Source organism: Scyliorhinus torazame, chromosome 8 (genome assembly GCF_047496885.1).
Source record: "Scyliorhinus torazame isolate Kashiwa2021f chromosome 8, sScyTor2.1, whole genome shotgun sequence".
Taxonomy (NCBI): Eukaryota; Metazoa; Chordata; class Chondrichthyes; order Carcharhiniformes; family Scyliorhinidae; genus Scyliorhinus; species Scyliorhinus torazame.
The window spans coordinates 16,087,662-16,112,065 of record NC_092714.1 but is presented as its reverse complement, the minus strand read 5'-3'; the positions used below and the strand labels follow the sequence as shown (position 1 = coordinate 16,112,065).

General features: G+C 47.3%; 1 protein-coding gene across 2 annotated transcripts in view; it reads left to right on the top strand.

Annotated features, from left to right (window-relative positions):
- Positions 1 to 24,404, top strand: part of tmprss15 (transmembrane serine protease 15) — a 146,720-nt gene that overhangs the window by 75,741 nt on the left and 46,575 nt on the right. For both annotated transcript variants that reach the window (XM_072513134.1, XM_072513133.1), the window contains exons 9-14: positions 4,146 to 4,295; positions 8,711 to 8,816; positions 11,080 to 11,230; positions 21,055 to 21,199; positions 22,230 to 22,319; positions 23,709 to 23,834. In XM_072513134.1, the coding sequence (XP_072369235.1) occupies positions 4,146 to 4,295; positions 8,711 to 8,816; positions 11,080 to 11,230; positions 21,055 to 21,199; positions 22,230 to 22,319; positions 23,709 to 23,834 (768 nt within the window). The remainder of the gene's footprint in view (positions 1 to 4,145; positions 4,296 to 8,710; positions 8,817 to 11,079; positions 11,231 to 21,054; positions 21,200 to 22,229; positions 22,320 to 23,708; positions 23,835 to 24,404) is intronic.

The window sequence follows — 24,404 nt, the reverse complement described above, 5'->3', positions numbered from 1 at the left end:
CTGAACCTTGTGAATATTTCTCTTGCCCTTGCACCGGCGATGGTGAGGAGAAATTCAATTTTTTCGCTATCATCCAGGTCTTGGAGTTCAGCTGCCACCAGGAACAATTCGAACACTTGCCGGAATCGCCGCCAGTTTTCGCGGAGATCGCCGTGGCACTGGAGCGGCTGCGGAACCGGGAGCTCTATCATTTTGCCTGGGCACTGCTGGTTGTCTGTGTACACTGAGGTATGCCGGCAGGTATCGATCCACTCCTGTACCATGTGGTGTTGGGTGCTCTGGTGCACAGATGAGCCAACACAGTTGTATGTGGTACAACTCTATTTTATTTAACTCTTATATACAGTTCGTTCTGGATACTCTGCACGTGCTGTCTCCCTGAGTGTGTTGTGTAGCAGGTCTGTCCTGGTCCTCGTCTCCAGCTAATACTGACCACCAGGTGTCGTGTTTGTGCTTTTATATCTTTCTGTGATTGGTTGTGGTGTTGTGTGTTCTGATTTGTCTGTTGGTGTGTCTATCATGATGTGTGTGTTTGAATATCATGACACCCCATACTCGCCCCACCACTTTGTTTCAAACGTTCTTTTTTTAATAACCCGCTCATTCCAATTTTTCTTCCACGATAAAAGTCCACGCCTCATCCGCTGTCTCAAAGTAGTGGTGCCGCCCTTGATATGTGACCCACAGTCTTGCCGGTTGCAGCATTCCGAATTTTATCTTCTTTTTGTGAAACACCGCCTTGGCCCGATTAAAGCTCGCCCTCCTTCTCGCCACCTCCGCACTCCAGTCTTGGTATACGCGGATCACCGCGTTCTCCCACTTACTGCTCCGAGTTTTCTTTGCCCATCTAAGGACCATCTCTCTATCCTTAAAACGGAGGAACCTCACCACTATGGCTCTAGGAATTTCTCCTGCTCTCGGTCCTCGCGCCATCACTCGGTATGCTCCCTCCACCTCCAGCGGACCCGCCGGGGCCTCCGCTCCCATTAACGAGTGCAGCATCGTGCTCACATATGCCCCGACGTCCGCTCCCTCCGCACCTTCAGGAAGACCAAGAATCCTTAGGTTGTTCCTCCTCGCGTTGTTCTCCAGCGCCTCCAGCCTTTCCACACATCGTTTATGGTGTGCCTCGTGCATCTCCGTCTTCACCACCAGGCCCTGTATGTCGTCCTCATTCTCGGCAGCCTTTGCCTTCACGACCCGAAGCTCCCGCTCCTGGGTCTTTTGCTCCTCCTTTAGCCCTTCGATCGCCTGTAATATCGGGGTCAACAGCTCCTTCTTCATTTCCTTTTTGAGTTCTTCCACGCAGCATTTCAAAAACTCGTGTTGTTCAGGGCCCCATATTAAACTGCCACCTTCCGACGCCATCTTGGTTTTTGCTTGCCTTCCTTGCCGCTGCTCTAAAGGATCCACCGTAATCCGGCCACCTTCCTCTCCATTTTTCATCCGTATCCAGGGGGGATTCCCTTCTGGTTCACCGCACAGTACTTTTAGCCGTTAAAATTGCCGTTGGGGCTCTTATTAAGAGCCCAAAAGTCCGTTCCACCGGGAGCTGCTGAAACGTGCGACTCAGCTGGTCATCGCCGCACCCGGAAGTCTCATTTTTCATTTCAATTGGAGAGGGAGCCTTGTTGGGGTAGACTTCAGGATGCCTGTCTGCCTGAACACCACCCCCACCTCACCTGGAGCTGGGAGACCACTATTCCATCCACAACCAGCATTGCGATGGATGCCGTGGGAGTTGGGATGGGTCGTCACCCCTGGAAGTGATATTTTGGTTTAGATGGTTAAATTTCCTTTGACATTTTGTTTTAGTCATTGGCTATCACCCCTCTCATTTATTGATCTTTCGATTTTTGTTTTATTAAAAGACTCTAAAAGGGATTTGAGTCTGACCAATTGTCTGCCCCTTGGCCGTGGTCATGTTTGTGGCTGGGTGGAAAGCGAGCAGACAGTGTCCACCGGCATGCTTCCGGCCTTCCCATGACCAGGCAACCGACTGTCAAAGGGTCATCTGGCCTGATTATCTTCCCCTTGTTTGTGCTTGGGTGGCCGTGGAACGGGAGCATGTGGTGTTCGCCGGTACGCTTCAGGCCTGCCGTGACTCGTGGGAGCCCCAGGGGCTGGGGTGCATCGTCAGCCCCGGAAATGATAATTTGGTTTAGCTGGTTGAGCTTCCATTCACGTTTTAGTTACACTGCCCCACCAGGAACTTTCAACCCCCTCTCATTTCTGTTTAATTTATTGATTTTTTGTTTTGTTTCACGAAAAGAGAATAAAACGGGCTATCGTTTGTGTGAGTTTGCAGCCCCTTTTTGATTATTTGAGGAGGCTATTCCGCAAATTTGTATTGCACTTGAGCCCCACGCTCCTGATTTTTGGCCAGCTGGTGAGGAAGGGGGAGCGGGGGGCAAGGAGGGAGGAGGAGAAATTCTTCATAGTCCTGCTCCTGGGCTTGGCTACGATGGTCCAGGTGGCGGGCAGGTGAGGGGCACATTGGACCTGACTGTATTCCCCACTCCTGTGGCATTGTTCATGGCAGGGTATCCCTGGAGAGGGAGCACATGGTGTCCATCAGTACACACGAGGCCTTCCCAGAGCATTGGCCACCTCGGGGGCCGGAGTCCATCGTCAGCCCCTGAAACAACATTTTAATTTAATTTATAAAAGTTTTTTGAAAGCAATGTCCCTTTAAGGCCAGGAGCATGCCGTTTTAGTTTTGTTTTAATTACAGTGCCACCTTAAAACGTTAATTTGATTACAGAAAGGGGACACTGGTGAGTTGAGATGAAAGCAAAGATATGTAATGCTGCATTCTGTGAACAAGAAAAGGGTCTGAGTCAGGTTTCATACATCACCACGGGGCTTGTATCTATTTTACTTTATTGGCCCAAAATTACCTTTATGCCCCTCACCCACCCAGCACACTACACATGCAAACAAACAAAGAACAAAGAACAAAGAAATGTACAGCACAGGAACAGGCCCTTCGGCCCTCCACGCCTGTGCCGACCATGCTGCCCGACTAAACTACAATCTTCTACACTTCCTGGGTCCGTATCCCTCTATTCCCATCCTATTCATGTATTTGTCAAGATGCCCCTTAAATGTCACTATCGTCCCTGCTTCCACCACCTCCTCCAGTAGCGAGTTCCAGGCACCCACTACCCTCTGCGTAAAAAACTTGCCTCGTACATCTACTCTAAACCTTGCCCCTCTCACCTTAAACCTATGCCCCCTAGTAATTGACCCCTCTACCCTGGGGAAAAGCCTCTGACTATCCACTCTGTCTATGCCCCTCATAATTTTGTATACCTCTATCAGGTCTCCCCTCAACCTCCTTCGTTCCAGTGAGAACAAACCGAGTTTATTCAACCGCTCCTCATAGCTAATGCCCTCCATACCAGGCAACATTCTGGTAAATCTCTTCTGCACCCTCTCTAAAGCCTCCACATCCTTCTGGTAGTGTGGCGACCAGAATTGAACACTATACTCCAAGTGTGGCCTAACTAAGGTTCTATACAGCTGCAACATGACTTGCCAATTCTTATACTCAATGCCCCGGCCAATGAAGGCAAGCATGCCACATATCATGTCTCAAATGACTCATATGCTGTCTCCCAAAATGTCCTTTCCTGCTGAGAGCACAGTCCATATTTTGTGAAGAATAATAATCTTTTTTATTATTGTCACAAGTAGGCTTACATTAACTCTGCAATGAAGTTACTGTGAAAATCCCCTCGTCGCCACAATCTGGCGCCTGTTCGGGTACACAGAGGGAGAATTCAGAATTTCCAATTCACCTATCAAGTACGTCTTTCGGGACTTGTGGGAGGAAACCGGAGCACCCGGAGGAAACCCACGCAGACACGCGGAGAAGGTGCTGAATCCACACAGACAGTGACCCAAGCCGGGAATCGAACCTGGGAATCTGGAGCTGTGAAGCAACAGTGCTAACCACTGTGCTACCGTGCCACCCACTATCAGTTCCATTGGTTTAAGCGTTACCAATTCCACGTTTTTTTAAAACAAATGCACTTCTTTGGAGAACTTATTGAATTGTTGGGTTTACTATTAAGATCTGAATCGTTTCCGAAAGCAGCGCTGAGATGTTAAAGCTGTGATCTCATGGTCTGTACCTGTAGATCAGGAGAAAATCGACTGCAATTTCCAAGACGGGTTTTGCTACTGGCGACAAGATCCATCCGATGAGGGTGACTGGGAGATAATCAGCGGACCTTCTTACCCACCCTTCACCGGCCCGAATGATGATCACACGTACGGGAACCAATCAGGTACAATTAATAATCCAATAACATTTATAATACAGCACAGAGACAAGTCATTCAACCCAACTGTTCGATGTTGTTGTTCATTCTCTGCATGAGACTCCTTACTCTCTCTCACCCTTGTGATCTTCCTTGTGTCATCCTCCAAGCTGGCTAAAAGTCGTAGTGCTGACAAGGAACATCAAGCTATGTATTTGAAATAAAGCTAGATTATTTTACACTATTTTAAATGAATCGCACATTTTACTAAGTAATAGCTAATAAAAGAATGGTACTAAATCTATGCTAAAGAAATCTATAATATCTTTAATACAACTAACGCTATATTCCAGGCATTGTCAAAGTTGGGGGCGCGGTGCGCATGCGCAAAACTCTGCACATGCGCACCGACGAGCGGGCCATGTGCACTGATGAGCGACCATGCATGCGCAGTGCAGCCGCATTTTAAAAAATCTGGTCGCTGCCTTTTTGAAACCCGTGCATTGATTTTTTTCTTTTTTTAAATAAATTTAGTGTACCCAATTAATTTTTTTACCAATTAAGGGGCAATTTAGCCCTTACCTTGCACATCTTTGGATTGTGGGGGTGAAACCCACGCAAACACAGGAAGAATGTGCAAACTCCACACAGACAGTGACCCAGGGCTGGTATCGAACTTGGGACCTCGGCGCCGTGAGGCAACAGGACTAACCCACTGTGCCGCCGTGCGGCCCCGAAACCCGTGCATTGTTAAAAGCCGGCTGCAAAATGTTCGGGGAAAATGATGTGATTGGTTGCTTTCTGAACTTTGATGCCGATGAAGTGGAAGTCTCTTACTCCAAGAATGGTGAGTGATCCAACAATGGTTTCACCGCAGCTGTAACTTCACCCAAGAAATGTCAACTTTTTAATCTTGAATTTTAAACATTCCAAAAGAAAGTGCCTGCAGGCTGTATTTGGAAGCTTTATCAATTAATTGATTTTTGAGTGTCTTTTTTTAACATTTTTAATTGTAATGTTTTGGTGAAATGTGGTGAACCTCCAATTTCTAGAGGATGAAAACATTTTCAGTTTCTGCATTTTTTTCCTGTTAAACTTTATCAAATAAACCCCGCCCCTGAACTTGTTAAAAAAAACGGTTGCTGCGGCTGTTGCCCGCGTATTTGCGCAATCGGAGACGCAGAAGATTTAAAAAAAATTTCTATGTACTCTTCCTCTCTGAAGGGAGACAGAGAGCAGGTCAGGCCCCCCGAACGTCGCCATCACGTGCTTTGGGCACAATTGCGATTCCTCCATTTTGTCGGCATCAAACAGGTCAGAGAAAATGGTGGGTCGCGAAGGTCAGCCGGCGTGGGCCGCAAAGGTCAGCCAGCATGGGTCGCGAAGGTCGGCCGGCGTGGGTCGCGAAGGTCGGTCAGTGTGGGTCGCGAAGGTCGGTCAGTGTGGGTCGCGAAGGTCGGCCGGCTTGGAAGTGAAGTTCGGCCGGCATGGGTCGCGAAAGTTGGCCGGGTTGGGTCCCGAAGGTTGACCAGTTGGTAAAAATGGGTCCCCGGAAAAAAGTTTTAAACCTTTTTTCAAACTTTTTTCACTGCTCTATCTGAACCTTTAACGAACCTTCTCTAACACCTTCTCCAAAACGTTCTCCCAGAACTCTAGGAGGTGGAGTCTATTTATATGACTACCCTGTGGTGCCATCTAGTGTTGAGGTACATGAACATCATTGTGTTAACCCTTTACACTCCTTACATGATACATATCATTACAACCCTTACACTCTCTCATTCTATCAGCATATCTTTCTATTTATTTCTCCATTGTGCTTCTCTAGTTTCTCTCTAATTAAATCTATGCTTTTCATTTCAACCAAGCCTTGTGGGAGCATGTTTCACATTCCCACCACTTCTTGGGGAACAAATTGCTTATTGGAATAATTGATGACTAATTTATATTTATGGCTGCTAGTTTTGGAATTTTCCCAGAGGCAGAAGCATCTTCTCTACATCTACCCCATGAAACCCTTTCATAATATTAAAGGCAATAGAGGTATGTTTTTCCTGTGGATTTTTGAACGCTGCCTTAACGCTCAAATGGGGGCCTCTGCAGCCAAGCCACCAGTCCTGGGGAAGGAGGAGTGCCCTCACACTCAGGCAAGGCAGGTAGGGAAGGCCTCCAGAATATAGCTTAGGGGCTGGATAGAATTAGGGTACCAGTGTGATGTCTGGCAGCAGTATTTCTAACACCCGCCCTTTTCCATTCTAGGCCCCAGTGGAGGCTAAAGATCCTGCCCCACCTCTCAAGCTTTCCATATTGCACAAAGCAGGGAGAAGACCAGTGTAGTGAAAGCAAGGCGAGGGGGGAAGTGAATGGGGGAAGGTCCACCAGGCCTTCAGCTGCATCAAAGCGGATATTGCAAAGGCCACGATGCACCCAATCGATGAATCCCTTCCCTTCCAAATTGAGAGCGACGCATCCAACGTAGCTCTGGCGGCCACCCTCAACCAAGCGGGCCGACCCATGGTCTTCTTCTCACGCACCCTCCACGCTTCAGAAATCAGCCATTCCTCAGTTGAAAAGGAGGCCCAGGCCATAGTAGAAGCTGTGCGCCACTGGAGGCATTACCTGGCCGGCAGAAGATTCACTCTCCTCACTGACCAACGGTCGGTTGCTTTCATGTTCGATATTGCACAGCGGGGCAAGATAAAGAACGGTAAGATCTTACGGTGGAGGATTGAGCTCTCCACCTACAACTATGAGATCTTGTATCGTCCCGGGAAGCTAAACGAGCCTCCTGGTGCCCTATCCCGTGGCACATGTGCCAATACACAAGTGGACCGACTCCAGGCCCTCCACGAGGACATCTGCCACATCGGTCACTCCATTCTTCCATTTAATTAAGACCCGTAACCTGCCCTGCTCCATCGAGGAGGTCAGGACCGCCACCAGGAACTGCCAAATCTGCACGGAGTGCAAGCCACACTTCTACAGGCCAGAGAAAGCGCACCTGATAAAGGCTTCCCATCCCTTTGAACGCCTCAGTATGGACTTTAAAGGGCCCCTCCCCTCCACCAACCGCAACACGTACTTTCTGAACGTGATTGACGAGTACTCCCTGTTCCCATTCGCCATCCCCTGCCCCGACTTGACCGCAGCCACCGTCATAAAAGCCCTCCGCAGTATCTTTACATTGTTCAGTTTCCCCGTCTACATACACAGTGATAGGGGGTCCTCCTCTATGAGCAACGAACTGCGTCAATTCCTGCTCAGCAAGGGCATTGCCTCGAGCAGGATGACCAGTTACAACCCCCGGGGAAACAGACAGGTTGAGAGGGAGAACGGAACGATTTGGAAGACCGTCCTACTGGCCCTAGAGTCCAGGAATCTCCTAGTCACCCGCTGGCAGGAGGTCCTTCCGGATGCTCTCCACTCCATCCGATCACTGCTTTGTACCACGACCAACCAGACACCTCACGAACATCTCCTTGTCTTCCCTCGGAAGTCCTCCTCCGGGACCTCGCTCCCAACCTGGCTGGCAGCTCCTGGACCCATCCTGCTCCACAAACATGTGCGGACACACAAGTCGGACCCATTGTTCGAGAGGGTCCACCTCCTTCACGCTAACCCTCAATACGCCTACGTGGCGTACCCTGACGGCCGACAGGATACGGTCTCTCTCCGGGACCTGGCACCCACTGGATCCCCACCCACACCCCCACCACCAACCCCACCCTCCCTGCCATCAGCGCACCTCACAGCCGCCCCCTTCCCAGGTGGATCGGTCCTCCCACCGGTCCCATCGAGGGGTGATGAAGCTGCCGAAGAAGCCGAAACCACTCTCCTGGAGTCACGGATGCCCGAGCCGGCGCCTGCATCACCGCTGAAACTGCGACGATCGCAGAGGATGACCAGGGCCCCCGACCGACTAATTGCTTCATTTTGAATGTAAATAAATACTGTAAATAGTTGCGACATGTAACGAGACAAAACACTGTACTAATGTATACCGGGTACCACTATAACCTCAACCTCTACCACTGTATAACGTGAGACCACCACCCCCGCCGGACTCTTTTTTTTAACAGGGGGTGAATGTGATAGTCGGTATTAGGGGTAATACGGTACCCAGGGTGATGCTGTAAGACCATTGGTATGGGAGGTACCTGAGACAGCAATATCATTGGTGAAGCCTGCCTGCTGGTTCCGCCCAGTAAGGCGGAGTATAAGAGCCTGTGTCTCCCCAGCAGCTGCATTCTGTACCTGTGCTGCTGGGGGAAACACCTAGTCCAATAAAGCCTTCAATTGTCATCCAATCTCGCTTCTGGAGTTATTGATCGAGCATCACTGTTCATTTACCATCCTGTGAAGAGGAATGTTTGCCTGCATCAGAGCGAGCGTCATATCAACGGGGGTTTCTAATATCTTGATGAAATGTCTTTTAATTCCAGGTTATTATATTATGACTCCAGAGCGACCATACTACAAGAACAGAAAGATCGGTCTCCTCAGCCCTGTGATATCTGTCGAGCCTGAGTCCTCGTGCCTCACTTTCTGGTAGGTAAAGAGCCCCAGAAGCCCTCAAAAACTGGCAGAGAGGCTGGAGTAGAGAGGAAGGAAATAAGCATGTAATCTTTTTTTTAACTTCAGAATAGATGCAAAACTGTCCAATGTGACTGAAGGGCAGCACGGTAGCACAGTGGTTAGCAGTGTTGCCTCACAGCTCCAGGGTCCCAGGTTCGATTCCTGGCTAGGGTCACTGTCTGTGTTCTCCCCGTGTCTGCATGGGTTTCCTCCGGGTGCTCCAGTTTCCTCCTGCAATCCAAAAATGTGCAGGTTCGGTGGATTGGCCATGTTAAATTGCCCTTTGTGTCCAAAAAGGTTGGCTGGGGTTACTGAGTTACGAGGATAGGGTAGAGGTGTGGGCTTGGGTAGGGTGCTCTTTCCAGGGGCTGGTGCAGACCCGATGGGCCGAATGGCCTCCCTCTACATTGTAAATTCTATGCATCAGATTAATTGAATTCACTAAATTCCTCTTGATCGTGTTCAGCAACATATGCAAAAGGAGTCTATTTGGTTGACATTTCTGCTGGTCCAGAAAGAGCCACCCAGTCTAATCCCACCATCATCCTCGCTTCATATCCTAGAGGATACAACACCCTGAGTGCTTAGGTTATCCATGAAGCATCCTATTTTGGGAGGAATGGAAAGGCCATAGGGAGGACATGGATGGATTTTCCAGAATGACATCGGGGATATGGGTCTTCACATATGTGGAGAATCATTGAATGTTTACGGCACAGAACAAAGCCACTTGACCTATCGTACCTGTGCCAGCCGAGAAACTAGTCACCCAGTCTACTCCCGCTTTGCAGCATTTGGTCTCTGGCCCTGCAGATTATTGCACTTCAGTGCATATCTACTGAAGCTTAACAAATTGAAGCTTTGCTCCAATTGTACTTTGGAATGCAGGGGCCTTAATATCTTCTGAAATCTTATTAGCTAGAATATAATAATGGACTCTCTCTGAGCATAACTTCCGGTTCTCTGAGTCTTTATCAAATGAGCCCCTTGTGACAAAATTTCCTGTCATTTTTAACAGTATCAGAATGCTCTCTTCCCTTTTAGTTAAATAAATTTGAATTACCGATTTGAAACAGCTCTAACTCGCAACGCGAGCTGTGAGAATCTTTTGTTCTTTGCCCTTCTCCACCTCCGTGAGTGACTGTTCTGCATGTGATGTGCTCTGTAGCCTGAACTTCTCGGAGCTTAAATTCAGTACAAGCCCTTCCTTTGAATTGTTGCCCAAAAGTGTCACTGGTTCCGTTGCTAGGTGCGATTTCTGACCTGTTAATCTGTTTGATTGATTGATCTGTTGAAGCTGTTCAACTCTCTTGCATCAACTTTATCTCAACGTCGAAGTTCAGACGTTCTCTTCTGAAATAGATTTTTCTCTCTCTCTCGTCTGAATGTTCCTTGTTGCCAATTCTCTTTTGGTGAAACGTTATATCTTTAGACTAACCCGGACAATAGAAATAGATGTCAGATGCACGAGGGTTCAAAGCAACGTTAACAGAGGTTTATTAAATAGATTGTCACTGTAAATAGGCTGGTACTAGACTAGGGCGAAAAGCCCACAAAGTAGCCCATGATATCACGCATGTCACATGACTCTATTCTTGACGAGACACTGTACACAATAACCCACATATAGGATAAGGAAGATGTAGAGAATTTATTTTATAGGATGAGTTGCTATAATCTGGAATGTGCTGCCTGAAAAGGTGGTGGAAGAAGATTCTTTATTGTTTAATAACTTTAGAGTACCCATTTCTTTTATTTCCAATTAAGGCGCAATTTAGCGTGGGTAATTCACCTACCCTGCACATCTTTTTAGGTTGTGGGGGCGAGACCCATGCAGACATGGGAAGAACATGCAAACTTCACACGGTGCTGCGAGGCATCACCCTGCTACTTGTGGTGGAAACAGATTCAATAGTAAATTTTAAAACGGTTTTACACGTGCAGTTGAAAAGGAATATTTTGCAGAGCCATGGAGAAAGCACTCATTGGATAACACTTTCGAAAATCTAGCACAGACATAATAATAATCTTTATTATTATCACAAGTAGGCTTACATTAAAACTGCAATGAAGTTACTGTGAAAATCCCCTAGTCCCCACACTCCGACGGCTGGTCAGGTACACAGAGGGAGAATTCTTCCATGCTACTTAATTCTATGCTTACGTTCTCCGCCTCTGTACAATGTCCCAGTGTATGTGGTACTCACAGCACCGTCTAACTCTCTTTGCGTCCTAGGTACCACATGTATGGGTTCGACGTTTCCCTCTTGCGTGTTTACATTACCAGCGATAAAGAGGGGTCACGGATATCGTTCCAGAAGGAGGGAAGCTACGGGAATCAGTGGAACTACGGGCAGCTGACAATAAATGAAACAGCTGAAGTCAAGGTCAGTCTCCGCTGGTGACTCACGCAACAGCCTTGTTCCTCACCTTTCCTTGAGCGTAACTTCATTCTCGATAGACAGCGGCCGCACGGCTTCCCGAGACTAAATTTTATCCCCTTTTGTTCTTTTAGTTTCATAGAATTGTATAACGTGGAATGAGGCAATTCGGACCATCAGTGCCGTGCTCGCACTTTGATGGAGCTATCCAATCAGTTCCAGATTGTGGAACTTTTTACTATTATATCTGCTTCCACTTCCCTGTCAGGGAGTGCTTTCCAGATCGTAACAAGAAGCTTTTTAATTACATTTCTTCTTGACTTGCCTCGCGCTCTTTAGTCAGTGACGTCTGGTTACTCACCCTGCTGCCAGTGGAAATGATAGCTCCTCATTTACTTTGTCCTATAATAAAATATTGTGGGGGACTTTTCCAACATTTTGCTCAATCCCAATCTCAGAAGGCACCCTTACTTCATAATTTTCACCAAAACCATTCCTAATGGTGGCTGAGGGAGCTTACCGGTTTAGTGCTGTCTCAGTCATAAATTTCGGGCTATTCTATTTTTGTAAAATTCATCAAATGCGAGGGTGATATGGTTCATAGAATCAGCAAAATATGTTTTCAATCCATGTACCTGAGTCACATTTTGAACTTCCAGAAGAGAGTCAGTGGGTCAGTTCTAAGTTCCATTGCAGTCCTGAGGGGTTGCTGCACCATCAGAGGTGCCATTCCTCAGAGGAGGCGTTAACCCGAGGCACTGACTGTCTTCACAGGAGAACAATAAAGTTCCGACAGCCCTATTTCAAAGAAGAATGAAGAAGATCTTCCCAGTTTTCTGGGCAATATTTGCCCCTCAACCAACAACTAAGGGGGGGTCCAGACCTTCCCGTCTCCAGATGGTGGTGCCCCAGAGGTACTTCGGGCAATGAACTGGGGGAACCCTCGGAAGTCCGAATACAAGGACTCTGCGGGAATTGCCTGAACACAAGAACATTCAAGAACACAAGGAATGGGACCAGCTCCGCCATTCAATGTGATCATGGCTGAGTTGGATCATCAATTTAATTTTCCTGCCCGCTCCCCGTGTTCCTTAATCCTCTTAGAGATCAGAAATCTGTCTGTCCCAGCCTTAAATCTGTTCAGCAATCAAGCATCTACAACCCTCTTGTGTCGAGAATTTCAAAGATTCACAACCCCGACGCATGCACCGTGGATCAAGTGGCCTCTTGCACAGCCGCAGACCTTCTATGATTCTGTGAAGTAATTTCCCTTCACCTCAATCCCAAATAATCGGACTCTTACCCTGAGACTGTGGCCCATGTTTTAGACCCGACCAGCGGAAACAATCCCTCAGTGACCCCCCCTATCGAACCTTCTCAGAGTTTTGTAGGTTTCAAGGAAAGTGCCTCTCATTCTTCTGAACTCCAGAAAAATAAGCCCAATTTACTCAACTACTTATCATAGACCAACCCTCTCAGCCCGGGAACCAATTTAGTGAACCATCGCTGTACCGCCTCCAAAGCAAATATATCCTTTCTTAAATGTGCAGACCAGAACTGCACACAGTATTCCAGATGTGGTCTCACTAAAATCCTGTACAACTGTACCAAGACTTATTTACCCTTGTACTCCATTCGCCTTGTAAGAAAGGCCAACGTTCCATTTGTCTTCCAATATTCCTGCTGCACCTGCAGACTATTCCTGAGTTCCTTGTATGAACACACCCAAGTCTCATTGAACATTGACAGTTATAAGTTCCTCACCTTCTATCAAAGATTATGCCTTTTCATTATTACATCCCAAGAGAATAACTTCACACTTCTTTAAACTCTATCCGCCATTGTGTTACCCAGAAAGATTCATCTGTCCTTGAAAGTGATGTCGCAGGTGGACAGGGTGGTGAAGAAGGCATTCGGCATGCTAGGTTTTATTGGTCAGAATATTGAATACAGGAGTTGGGATGTCTTGTTGAAGTTGTACAAAACATTGGTAAGACCACAGATGGAACACTGTGTTCAGTTCTGGTCACCCTATTATAGGAAGGATATTGTTAAACTAGAAAGAGTGCAAAAGAGATTTACGAGGATGCTACCAGGGCTTGATGGTCTGAGCGATAAGGAGAGGCTGGATAGGCTGGGACTTTTTTCCCTGGTTGATCTTAGGGGTGATCTTATAGAGGTCTATAAAATAATGAGGGGCATAGATAAGGTAGATAGACGACATCTTTTCCCAAAGGTAGAGGGGTCTAGAACTAGAGGGCATAGGTTTAAGGTGAGAGGGGAGAGATACAAAAGAGACCAGAGGGGAAATGTCTTCAGAGGGTGGTGAGTGATTTGTTATGCTCTAGGTGTAGCATAAGTGGCTTCCTTGTGGTGCACTTGACAAAGGAAGGTTCAGACGTGGAGATAACTTCAACACGTTTATTAAACTATTTACACTTCTATTACTCGGGTTCGACACTACTGCTAATCCTACTATAGCTACCCAGACTGACTAACCAGCTGCTGTAATCCACGTGGTGGGTGTAATATTGAATCAACCCTGTGTCTGTACTCACTGACTGTCTCCACTGGAAAGAGGCAGATCCTGTGTGTGGTGTCCTTTATATATGGGTTGGTGTAATGCCCCCCCTGCGGTCGTGTCACCTACGTGAGTATCGTGAATGTCCATTGGACGTCTCCTATCTAACTGATCTATTGGCTGAGTGTGTGTGTGTGATGTCTCTGGTGCTCCCTCTCTTGTCTAGCTAGCCTACATGTATTTACATTAACCCCCCCGTGTACCCACAGTGATGCACATCACCACATCCCCCCTTTTTTATATGTTACATATTTTCTGTACACTTTAAGAAATTTGAACAAAAAAGAGGTAGATAAGTTAAGGTATATACAAGTCATGGGAACAGTGATTAAACAATAAGTCCAAATCATTTGTGTGAGTCCAAAAACCATCAATCATCATGGTCAAATGTCTCTCTTGGTTATGAACGCCATCAACGTCCCTGTGCCACAGGAACCAAGAAGTGGTCAAATCACTTCACTGTCTGATTTGGAGTCCCTTTCTTTTTCAATGTTTGTGATGGTGCTGTCGGATGGCATCTTGTAGCTGATAAGGTGTTGACGTTGAAGATGTACCATCAACAGTATAATTAGAGGTCATGGATGTGCCATATGTTGAAGTTGGATAAGACTGTACATATTGGTTCTGGCCACATGCTGTGCAGGAAGGGTGATCCTGCTGAGAACCGTTGAAGTTTGTCGAATTGGAAACAGAATTGCTGCATAAATACCTGGTGATGGTGTGAAACTAGAACCTTGCATCTGATAGGAATATGCCATCTGGCCAGGCTGGGGTGCAGCAAATCCTGGGCTGTAACTAAGGCATCCAGTCTGTAGTGCAGATTGTGCTTGCGGTAGTCCTCCTTCGGTCTTGATTCCATTAGTGGGCAATCCGTAGTGCTGGCCTGTTTGAGAATATGCTGCATAGACTGCTGGCTGCTGCATGCCTGAATACTGGGTTTGTCCAGCATTAGCTGTCATTGGCTGCACAGCTGGTGTGGAAAAAATGTGTGGATATAGCTGTGGTGAATATTGGTGTATTCCTCTTGGACTGTAGCCGCTGCTTGTTATTACCGACCCAGTGTAATTGTTAAGTGATCCATCTCCTGTCGTTGTGCCATCTGCTGTCACCCTGAGCGTGCCATCACTGAGGTTGCGGCACTCCCTGTCTGGAGTAAAGTCCGGCTTCTGTGAATCAGATTCGGCGTTTGGTTGCTCCCCATCTGGAGTCTGGTCTGTTTTAACTGAGTCAGTGTTGGCTTATTGATGTTCCCCATCCGGAGTCTTAGCAGGTTCACTGGAGTCAGCTGAGATTTCTTGAAGCTGCACATCTGGAGTCGGAACATGCAGGAATGCATTGACTTGTGGAGAGGTTCGAGCAAATGAGGGTGGAAGTATCATGGTGTCACCGGAGTCACCAGTGGTCTCATAGTGATCGTCGAGTGCCTCTGTATACACTGGCTGAGGTCTGTCACTTTGCACATCTTGCATGGGAAGTGGGATGCTGTCGTCACTCGTCTCACGTACCGTGGGTAGAGCCTCAGTCGCTGCTTGTTGTTCACTTGTGTTGGGTAAATTGTCAGAGTCTTCATCTGGTGGTGCAAACAATGTGGGTGGACTGTCATTGTCTTGCTGTTGTCCTTCATTTGGGCTTGGACTGTCATCGTCGCTTTCTTCTTCACTGTAGCATGATAGACCGTCATGGTCGTCCTGCTGTGCACTGGAGCGTGGTAGACTGTCATAGTCTTCTTGCTGTTTACTTGAGCATGGCAGACTTACATCGTCTGCCGCTAGTTGGTCAGAGGAGGTTGCTTGACCCTCATGGTCTTGTTCCTGCAAGGACTGCGCGTCGGAGTCTTGCGTTGCTTCTATCGTGGAAGCTGTCCACGAGCTCGCTGCGGAGGCTTGTGACACTGGAGTCACTTCTTGTTCGTGCAAGGACTGCGCTCTGGAGTCTTGCGTGTCTTCTTTCGTAGAGTCAGGAACCCTGAGCGGTGCGTGGACCACGCTCTGTGTGGCAGCAGGCCGCTCTCTGTGGGCTTGAACTGCTCTCTGTCTCTTGGTTTCAGGCCGCAGCATAATCCTGCACTCACGAGTCGGGATGTCATATCTGCTGGGCTCAAATCCGAAGGACTCGTCGTCGGGGTCGTCAATGTGCAACACGTCTAGTTGCGGATCGGATTTGGTACTGGGGTAGCCTCCCAAGGTGAAAGGTTTGTCTGAGTAGTTGTCTTCCAAGACCACATCATCATGTTTTGCGTCGGAGCTGGCATTGGGCTCGCGTGGTCCAGAGAAAATGTAAAGGTCAGTTTCCAAGTATTCAAGGTCAGAATCATTGGTTTGGGCTTAGGTAACTGCTTGTTGCAGGGTTCTTCAGCAGTTAATTTCATTTCCTGGTTCAATTTGAGGCATTGTGCTGTCATTCCAGGTGAAGGAATGTTGTTTTACGGCTTTAAAAGATTTTTTCTTTGATTTGGGACATTTCCCCTTTAAACGGCAATGGTGAGCAGAAGCTCTGTCTTTTCAGCATCGGCCACATCTTGTAGGTCGGCTGCTACCAGGAAGATTTCAAACTTTTGCCGGAATGCCCGCCAGTTTTTGCGGAGATCGCCATGGCACTGGAGCTGCTGCGGAACCCGGATCTCGAACATCTTGCCTGGGTATCGTTGCTGGTTGTCACTGTACGCTGAGGTATGGCTATGTGGATTGAAACAGTTCACTGCTGGTACCATGATTTGTTATGTTCTAAGTGTAACATAAGCGGCTTCCTTGTGGTGCACTTGACAAAGGAATGTTCAGACGTGGAGATAACTTCAACACGTTTATTAAACTATTTACACTTCTATTACTCGGGTTCGACACTACTGCTAATCCTATTATAGCTACCCAGATTGACTAACCAGCTGCTGCAATCCACATAGTGGGTGTAATATTGAATCAACCCTGTGTCTCTACTCACTGACTGTCTCCACGGGAAAGAGGCAGATCATGTGTGTGGTGTCCTTTATATATGGGTTGGTGTAATGCCCTCTTGTGGTCGTGTCACCTCTGTGTGTATCGTGAATGTCCATTGGTCGTGTCCTATCTAACTGATCTATTGGTTGAGTGTGTGTGTGTGATGTCTTTGGTGCTCCCTCTAGTGTCTAGCTAGCCTACATGTATTTACATTAACCACCCGTGTACCCACAGTGATGCACATCACCACAGTGAGCATCTGGAACAGGCTGGTAGAGGCGGGTACAATGTTTTCCTTTAAAAAACAGTTAGACAGTTACATGGGCCGCGTGGGTATAGAGGGATATGAACGCAATGGGGGCAAGTGGGACTAGCTTAGTGATAGAAACTGGGCGGCATGAACAAGCTGGGCCGAAGGGCCTGTTTCCATGTTGTAAACATCTATCTGGCAATTTTCCAGCATCTGGAACCGCTGGAAAATTCAGAGAATTCTGACTCAGTTACCTGAATCGTTACCCAGGAAATGTTAGACTGAAAAAAAAACAAGTCTTGGGCAATTATACTGATGCCGCACTCTTCCCCCTCTCCCGACTCCTCCCAACCTTCCAACGACCCCAGGAACCTCTGACTGACGCCCCGGTCCTCCGACTCCTTCAACCCTCTGACTCTGCCTTGACCCTCTGACTCCTCACCTACCATCCAACTCCTCCCCTGATCCACCCTGACTCGACAACACCACCCTGCTACCCCACCCACCATGCCACCTCTCACTCTACCCCACCCACCATTCTGCCGCCATCATCCTGCCACCTCCCGCCCTACCCACTTACCTCACTCACACACATTTACCAACACAGTGAAAAGCTATGTAAATGTCCCGAGGTTTTGCAGTGCGTTAGTGAATGAAGACTTAGCAAAATAGAGCAGCTACTTGTGTAAAAAGGGGGGGGGGTGGATTGGCGTCCCCTGATGAACCTGCACGACAAGGAAGATCCCACACAACAGGCACATTCCACATTTCTGAAGAGGCCTGGGGTCCAGGGAAGAATTGCAGAGCTCCAGTGCTGTGTAAAAATAATAGAAGCAGAATGGCAAGCCGATGGTGATTGCCATTCCTCAGACGATACAGCCTCTTATCTCTTTAAGTGTGGAATCTCTCTGTGCATAAATTGGTTGCCATATTTTCTACATCATAAACATGACTATACTTTGAAGGTATTTCATTGGCTACCAAATGCATTTGGGCCTCCCGAGGTCTTGCAAGTCTTTTTTTTTCTTCTGAATCATTCAATCCTTAATTTACTTTGATTTAGAAATCAACCTTTCACTTGCAGGATCTGAGTGCATACGCAGTTTGGAATGAAATTCTCTCCTCCCTATAATGGAGAAGGCTGAGAGGTTGACTCTGGTTCAAATTCATGTACAATAGAAGCTCTTTGATGACAATATTATATATTCACTGGGTAGCTGCATATATTATTTGGAGAGCAATGCAGAGGTGACACTAGTTCCAAATCTACAACAGATTTATATATAACAGTTTTAAAATCTCAGAAATTACAGGATTTTCTACACACACACAGGTTGTTAGGATCTTGGTATTTTCTGGAATCTTCTCAGCTCCTTTACACTTTGGGCAGCACGGTAGCACAAGTGGCTAGCACTGTTGCTTCCCAGCTCCAGGGTCCCAGGTTCGATTCCCGGCTTGGGTCACTGTCTGTGCGGAGTCTGCACATTCTCCCCGTGTGTGCGTGGGTTTCCTCCGGGTGCTCCGGTTTCCTCCCACAGTCCAAAGGTGCGCAGGTTAGGTGGAGTGGCCAAGATAAATTGCCCTTAGTGACCAAAAAGGTTAGATGGGGTTACTAGGTTACGGGGACAGGGTGGAAGTGAGGGCTTAAGTGGGTCGGTGCAGACTCGATGGGCCGAATGGCCTCCTTCTGCACTGTATGTTCTATGTTCACACTAGCACTCCGCACAGGCTTATCTAATCAAGCACAGATATGTGGATTGGAGGACAGAGCAACACAATCAATCACCGATCAATCAAACATATGAACACAGAGCCAGTTTTTGGTTATTGATTGAAATGTCCTTTGTTTTTGCTCGGCCTTTAGAGAGCTCAGTAAGATAAAACTTTCTACTTTCAACACAATTACCAGTTATGTCCTGGCAGCCCCACTCAGACGCGACTGTAAGTGTTGATGTTGACAGGAGACCAGACTGCTGAGGTACATATGGTCAGTTAAGACATGGGGACCTTATCAGCCGTGGGGGGCTGTGCAGTAATATGAGAACTGTTCCATTCCTCAGCACTATCAGTCAATGTCATGGGGTTTGGAAACTATCTTGTTGAACCAAGTAATCAACATCATCCTCACTCCTCGAGGCAGTGATTGTGTTCCTGGACCAGTAATGCACATTGCTTTAAAGCTTTTGTTGAGTGTCCATTCTCAGTATCTGAGCGTTGCTGGCAAGGGTGGCAATTATTGTTCAGATGTAGCTGTCCCTTGAGAAGGTGATGGGCGGGAGTGGGGGGGGCTTTCTCTTGCACTGCTGCAGTAGTGAAGATATTTCCCATTGGTGCTTCATTATTATTCTTTACGGTGGCTTGCTTGGACACTTCAGAGGCAAGTCAAGAGTCAGCCACTTTGCTGTGTTTCTGGAAACACATATAGTAGGCCAGAACAGATAAGGACAGCACGTTCCTTCCCCGAAGAACATCAGTTCTTACAACAATCAGCCAGATCCACAACGTCTCCATCACTGGTATTGGTTTCTCACTTCAGGTTTTTGCTCAGTAATTTGAATTCAAATAGCCAATTTACCGTGTTGGGATTTGAACTCACGGAGGTAGATTTTCCCTTTTCATGCTTGGTATGTAAAGCATCGCCTGGGTAGACAGCACTGAGGAAATGTGTGCAGCCCGTTGTGTGTGTTTCGTCTTCCCCTGTTTCCGACCCAAAAAGGCAATTTAACTTTGTAGTAGTTCTCAAGTCCAGATTTGCCCCCTATCATTCTTCTTTCTCAATATTTCTTGGCCCCATCTACATAGGGAGGTACGATCACCCATCGATGTGTTTTCTCACAAGATGTGGGCATCACTGGCTAGGCCAATATTTTGATTGTCCATCCCTAATTGCCCTTGAAAAGATGTTGGTGAGCCGCATTACCGAACCCGCTGCAGTCCATGTGGTGTAGGTACATCCACTGTGCAGTTAGGGAGGGAATTCCAGGATTTTGACCGAACGTCAGTGAAGACTTGAGTTGAAAGGTGGCACACTCGGGGTTATCTGTCACACAATTCTTACGGTGCCGAAGCAGGCCATTTGGCCCATCAGGTCTGCACCCATTTTCTGAAAGAGCATCCTACCGAGGCCCACACCCTGCCCTATTCTCCGTTTAACCTGCATATCTCTGGACAATAAGGGGTCATTTTTTGCATGGCCAGTCCACCTAGCCGACTCATCTTTGGACTGTGGGAGGAAACTGGAGCACCTGGAGGAAGCCCAGGGGGAGAACGTGCAGACTCCACACAGACAGTCACCTAAGGCTGGAATTGAAACTGGAACCCTGGCGCTGTGAAGCAGCAGTGCTAACCCCTGTGCGGCTCTCATTTAAATGTGTACATGCACAACTAACCAAAGTGGGTCAGCCAAATTTAACACCGATCTCCTTGACAATATTGCTTTGTAATTTGCCATGAGGGTCTGTACACGTCTCACATCGTGATATTCTCCATCCCTATCCTGCCTGGCGGTGGATGGCCTCCTTCTTGCTTTTCTCACTCTTTAATGAACTGACCAAAATGATAGACTCATTAGCTATTGTATTGCTGGTAACTTTTTGTCAAGGTAAGACTCCCCATGTGTTTCTAGACCAACACACCACATCAGAATTTAAGTATCTGCCAAGAACATCCCAATGTTGCTGTGCGCTCCTGTTGTCAGTAAATTCGCCGTGGGCTGCATTGAACAACAGCAGGCATCTTGCCTCATCTGGTACAGGGTGGAAGGAGGAGAGGCAAACTGGGTTGATGGTGATCTCCTGATGCAATGTCCCCTAGTACATGGGCTTCAGAGCACATCCCAACCTGCCCTACTGAATCAGTAACTTGCAGGAAGGTTTAAAACAAGAGAAGAAGTAAATCCAGAGGGAGAGAGAGAGGCAGCATTTACCTAAAATAAAAACTAATAATAACAAAGCAGCATTTGTCTTGCCAAGATTCCACTGGAAGGAAATGGAGGAGATAAGCCAAGGTGTCGATATTTCAGATTTACTAAAATGTGTTTCCGCATACTCACTTATTCATTATTCAGGTTGTCTTTGAAGCTATTAAGAGTACTGGCAGGCACTCTGACATTGCCTTGGATGACATATCTCTGACAAATGGCATCTGCAAAGATAGTGAATACCCAGAGCCAACAGCGGAACCAAAACCCACAACTCCACCGCCAGGGCCAAGTGAGTATTAAAGGACGTTCAGGGTGACGGACGGACGATCAGGACGTTTCCAGGTTCCATTTCCAATCTGCACTGCATTCTCAGATCTTAACCCAAGGCGGGCACTTGGTGCCATTGGCCGCATTGGATCCTGAGCTAAGGATCGGGAGAGAAAGTCATCCAGGTTTCTGAATATGGTCAAATTTGAAATATAAAGCAAGGTTGGGGTTTGTTTTCAATTAAACAGTTTATAATTGGAAAACTATTTGCTTTGAACGCAGCACAGAGAAGTGTCACAAGTTGCTTTCGAACATTACTTTTGAAGTTCTTGTTATCCTTTAGCCAAACGCAACATCGAGTCAGTACCAGGAACGTTCCACAAGCAACAAGGGGATGGTTGGCCAATTAATCTACTTTTTGGGTGGCGTTGACTGACAAAATCACAATGGACAGAATACCAACAATACTGGTCAATACTTTGGTCTCCTTTGTATTGTATCATGGAAAGAGGCTAACTGGCCTCAGTCTGAGACCTCAGATGAAGGGTAACCACTTCCAACAGTGCAGTACTCCAGGCAACTTTGGAGTGGAATTTCAGATTAGATACTCTTAGAGTGGGGCTCAAACTTTTAGTTTACCAGCCCAATGGATCGCAATGATATAAGCTGAGATAATTTCACGTTCACGTTTTCTGTTGCTCATGCCCTCCCAGATGGGCAAACAACATAATAATGCCCTCTATTCATTGCTCTCAGCTGATGTTAGGCCCTGAAGAGTGATCACACTTCAAGTTAAGCCATTACCTGAACTACTTTGTTTCTGAAAGACATGGTAAGATGTTAGAGAAATGCATGTTTCTGCTGTGGATGAGGTCATTGAGGACCGGGCGAAACTAGTGTCCATGGAAGCTGAGGCCTAGTGAGAGTCAGGGCCTGGAGATGTGGAGAGGAAATTGGAGGGGGAATTTCGCCTGGTGAAAGCTGAAGGTCTAACAGCGGCCGTGTCACAATGTGCACCACCTAATCTAGGCAATAATATCTTCCTTTTACAGCTGACTGTGGAGGCCCATTGGAACTCAGGGAACCAAACACGACCTTCAGTTCAATGAATTACCCCAGAAACTACGTTAATTGTGCATTTTGTAAGTAAGGCTCTCCTTCACCAACATTTGGATTTTTTACCGATTTGGGAACTGAACTAATGTTTCTTATTTGATCTGCTGTGTTTTCCCTCTGCCCTTCTCAACATTTCCCTCCTTCACAGACATTCCCTCTCTACTCCCATCTAAGTTCAACTATGCACCAGGAAAAAAGACAAAGGTTCTGATGGGCAGACACCCCTGACTTCCACCCCTACCACCTTGCTCCTCCCCACCCTCACAGTATTCCTGCCCCATTGACAAACAATCAAAATTTGGAGATTTCTATAGTGACAGCCTGCAGTTTCACCTCCCCACCTTGCATAGGGAGCTAGTTCCCTTCCAACAGAGAAGATACAGGACAGAGCTCTCCATTTCAGAGACTAAGTGCTGACGCCAGGACTGAATCACAGGTTCTACCATCCCAAAAGCAGCACCGCCCCGGAGTGACTCAGGACATCCTAATGGGCTAGCACAGGTGCCCAGTGGAACTAATGCATTTGCAATGAATGTGTGGTTCGCCGGGATCGGATTGACACTCGTGAGCCTGACAAGCAGGAGCTACATGTAGGCACTACACTCCCCGCACCTTCATCCCAGCCAAGAAGGTTGCACTGGAGCACGTCCAACCTGTTGATGGGCCTGGGGAGGCACCCATAGAACTCCTGCCGCTAAGTTCACAGTGGGCAGTTAGCGGCGCGTGCAGCCGCATGGCTGCCTGGCAGGCTGCGGCAACGGTGGTCTATACCCGTCCACCCCAACTCCTGGCCGCCCCATTCTATTCTCTCCGGCTAGCGGCACAAATGTCAGCACACTACACCGATGGTGAACACGTTTTGTCCCCCTTCTCTCCCCCCTCAACAGCCACAGCGCCTGTTTCCTGATTTTAAATACCACAAGTGAAACTCACCGTTGGTAATTCCTGCAGGCGAAGATGGAGCATCGCGAGGGGCCCGGAAATTGCCCGTTAATGATGCCGTTTACTGTCCAATTTGCATGCCCATGCGGCGTGGAACGCATTCATGGCACTGTCGAGGCACCGGAGCATGGCATTCCGTTGGGCGCCTGACGCTGGCCTCAATTTCCGGGCGAAGCCCAATTCTCTGCCCAACCGCGCTTCGTGATTCCAACATCGCTGGACGGAGAATCCCGCCCATAGTCTCTCTCCAATAGAGAGAGAGAGAGGATGCAGAATCCCTCACAAGCACCAATAGATTGTGTCCTTCTGCAAAGTGAGCTGACAGAAGTTCGTGAATCATGCTGTTTTTGGACTAAGCAAGTGAGATAGCGCAGGATGCTTTCTTTGAAAAATCTTTCCAATTCCCATTGATAACTTTCTCCATCTTTCACAGAGTGCCTCCCGCTCACCACATTTCATTTTTCTTATTTCAGGTACATGGTATTTAATCGCAGAGCAGGGTAAAAATATCCAAATCCATTTTGAAGACTTCAACCTCGAAAATATTTTCGATGTGTTAGAGCTCAGAGATGGGAGAGGAAAAGATTCATTATTGATGGGTAAGAACCACAGGAACCGAACCGTCATTGTTTTATTCGTCTTCTTTTAGAAGTTCCAGTTTGCACTGGTGTATTTTCAGAGCCCCAATGAGCAAAATGCGAATCTACACTTATCCATTGTGACATTGTACGGCGATGAAGAGCAGAGGCCACGAGATTCCTCTCCCTGAATGAGGGGAGGACAAGTCATTGGTAAGGTCATCGCCAAGGCTTTTTCAACAGCACCTTCCCAACCTCCACCACATGGAAGGACAAGGGCATGACGTGCATGGGAACAGTATCACCTCCAGGTCATGTATATATCCCTGTGCCCTCACTGTCTCTGGCTCAAAATCCTGGAACACGTTTCTTAACAGTACTGTGGGGGCACACTGATTTTAATGGTGACTCACCACCACTTCTCTAATGCAATGAGGGATAAGCAAAATTATTAATAAATGCATGGAATATGTATCAAGGGGCTAAAGTCAAGCCTTCATCAATCGCTTTTTGGCCTTCGCTGGAGTGCTGTGTTCAATTCTAGGTACTGCATTTTGGAATGATGATAAGACATTGCATGCAGACAGGATT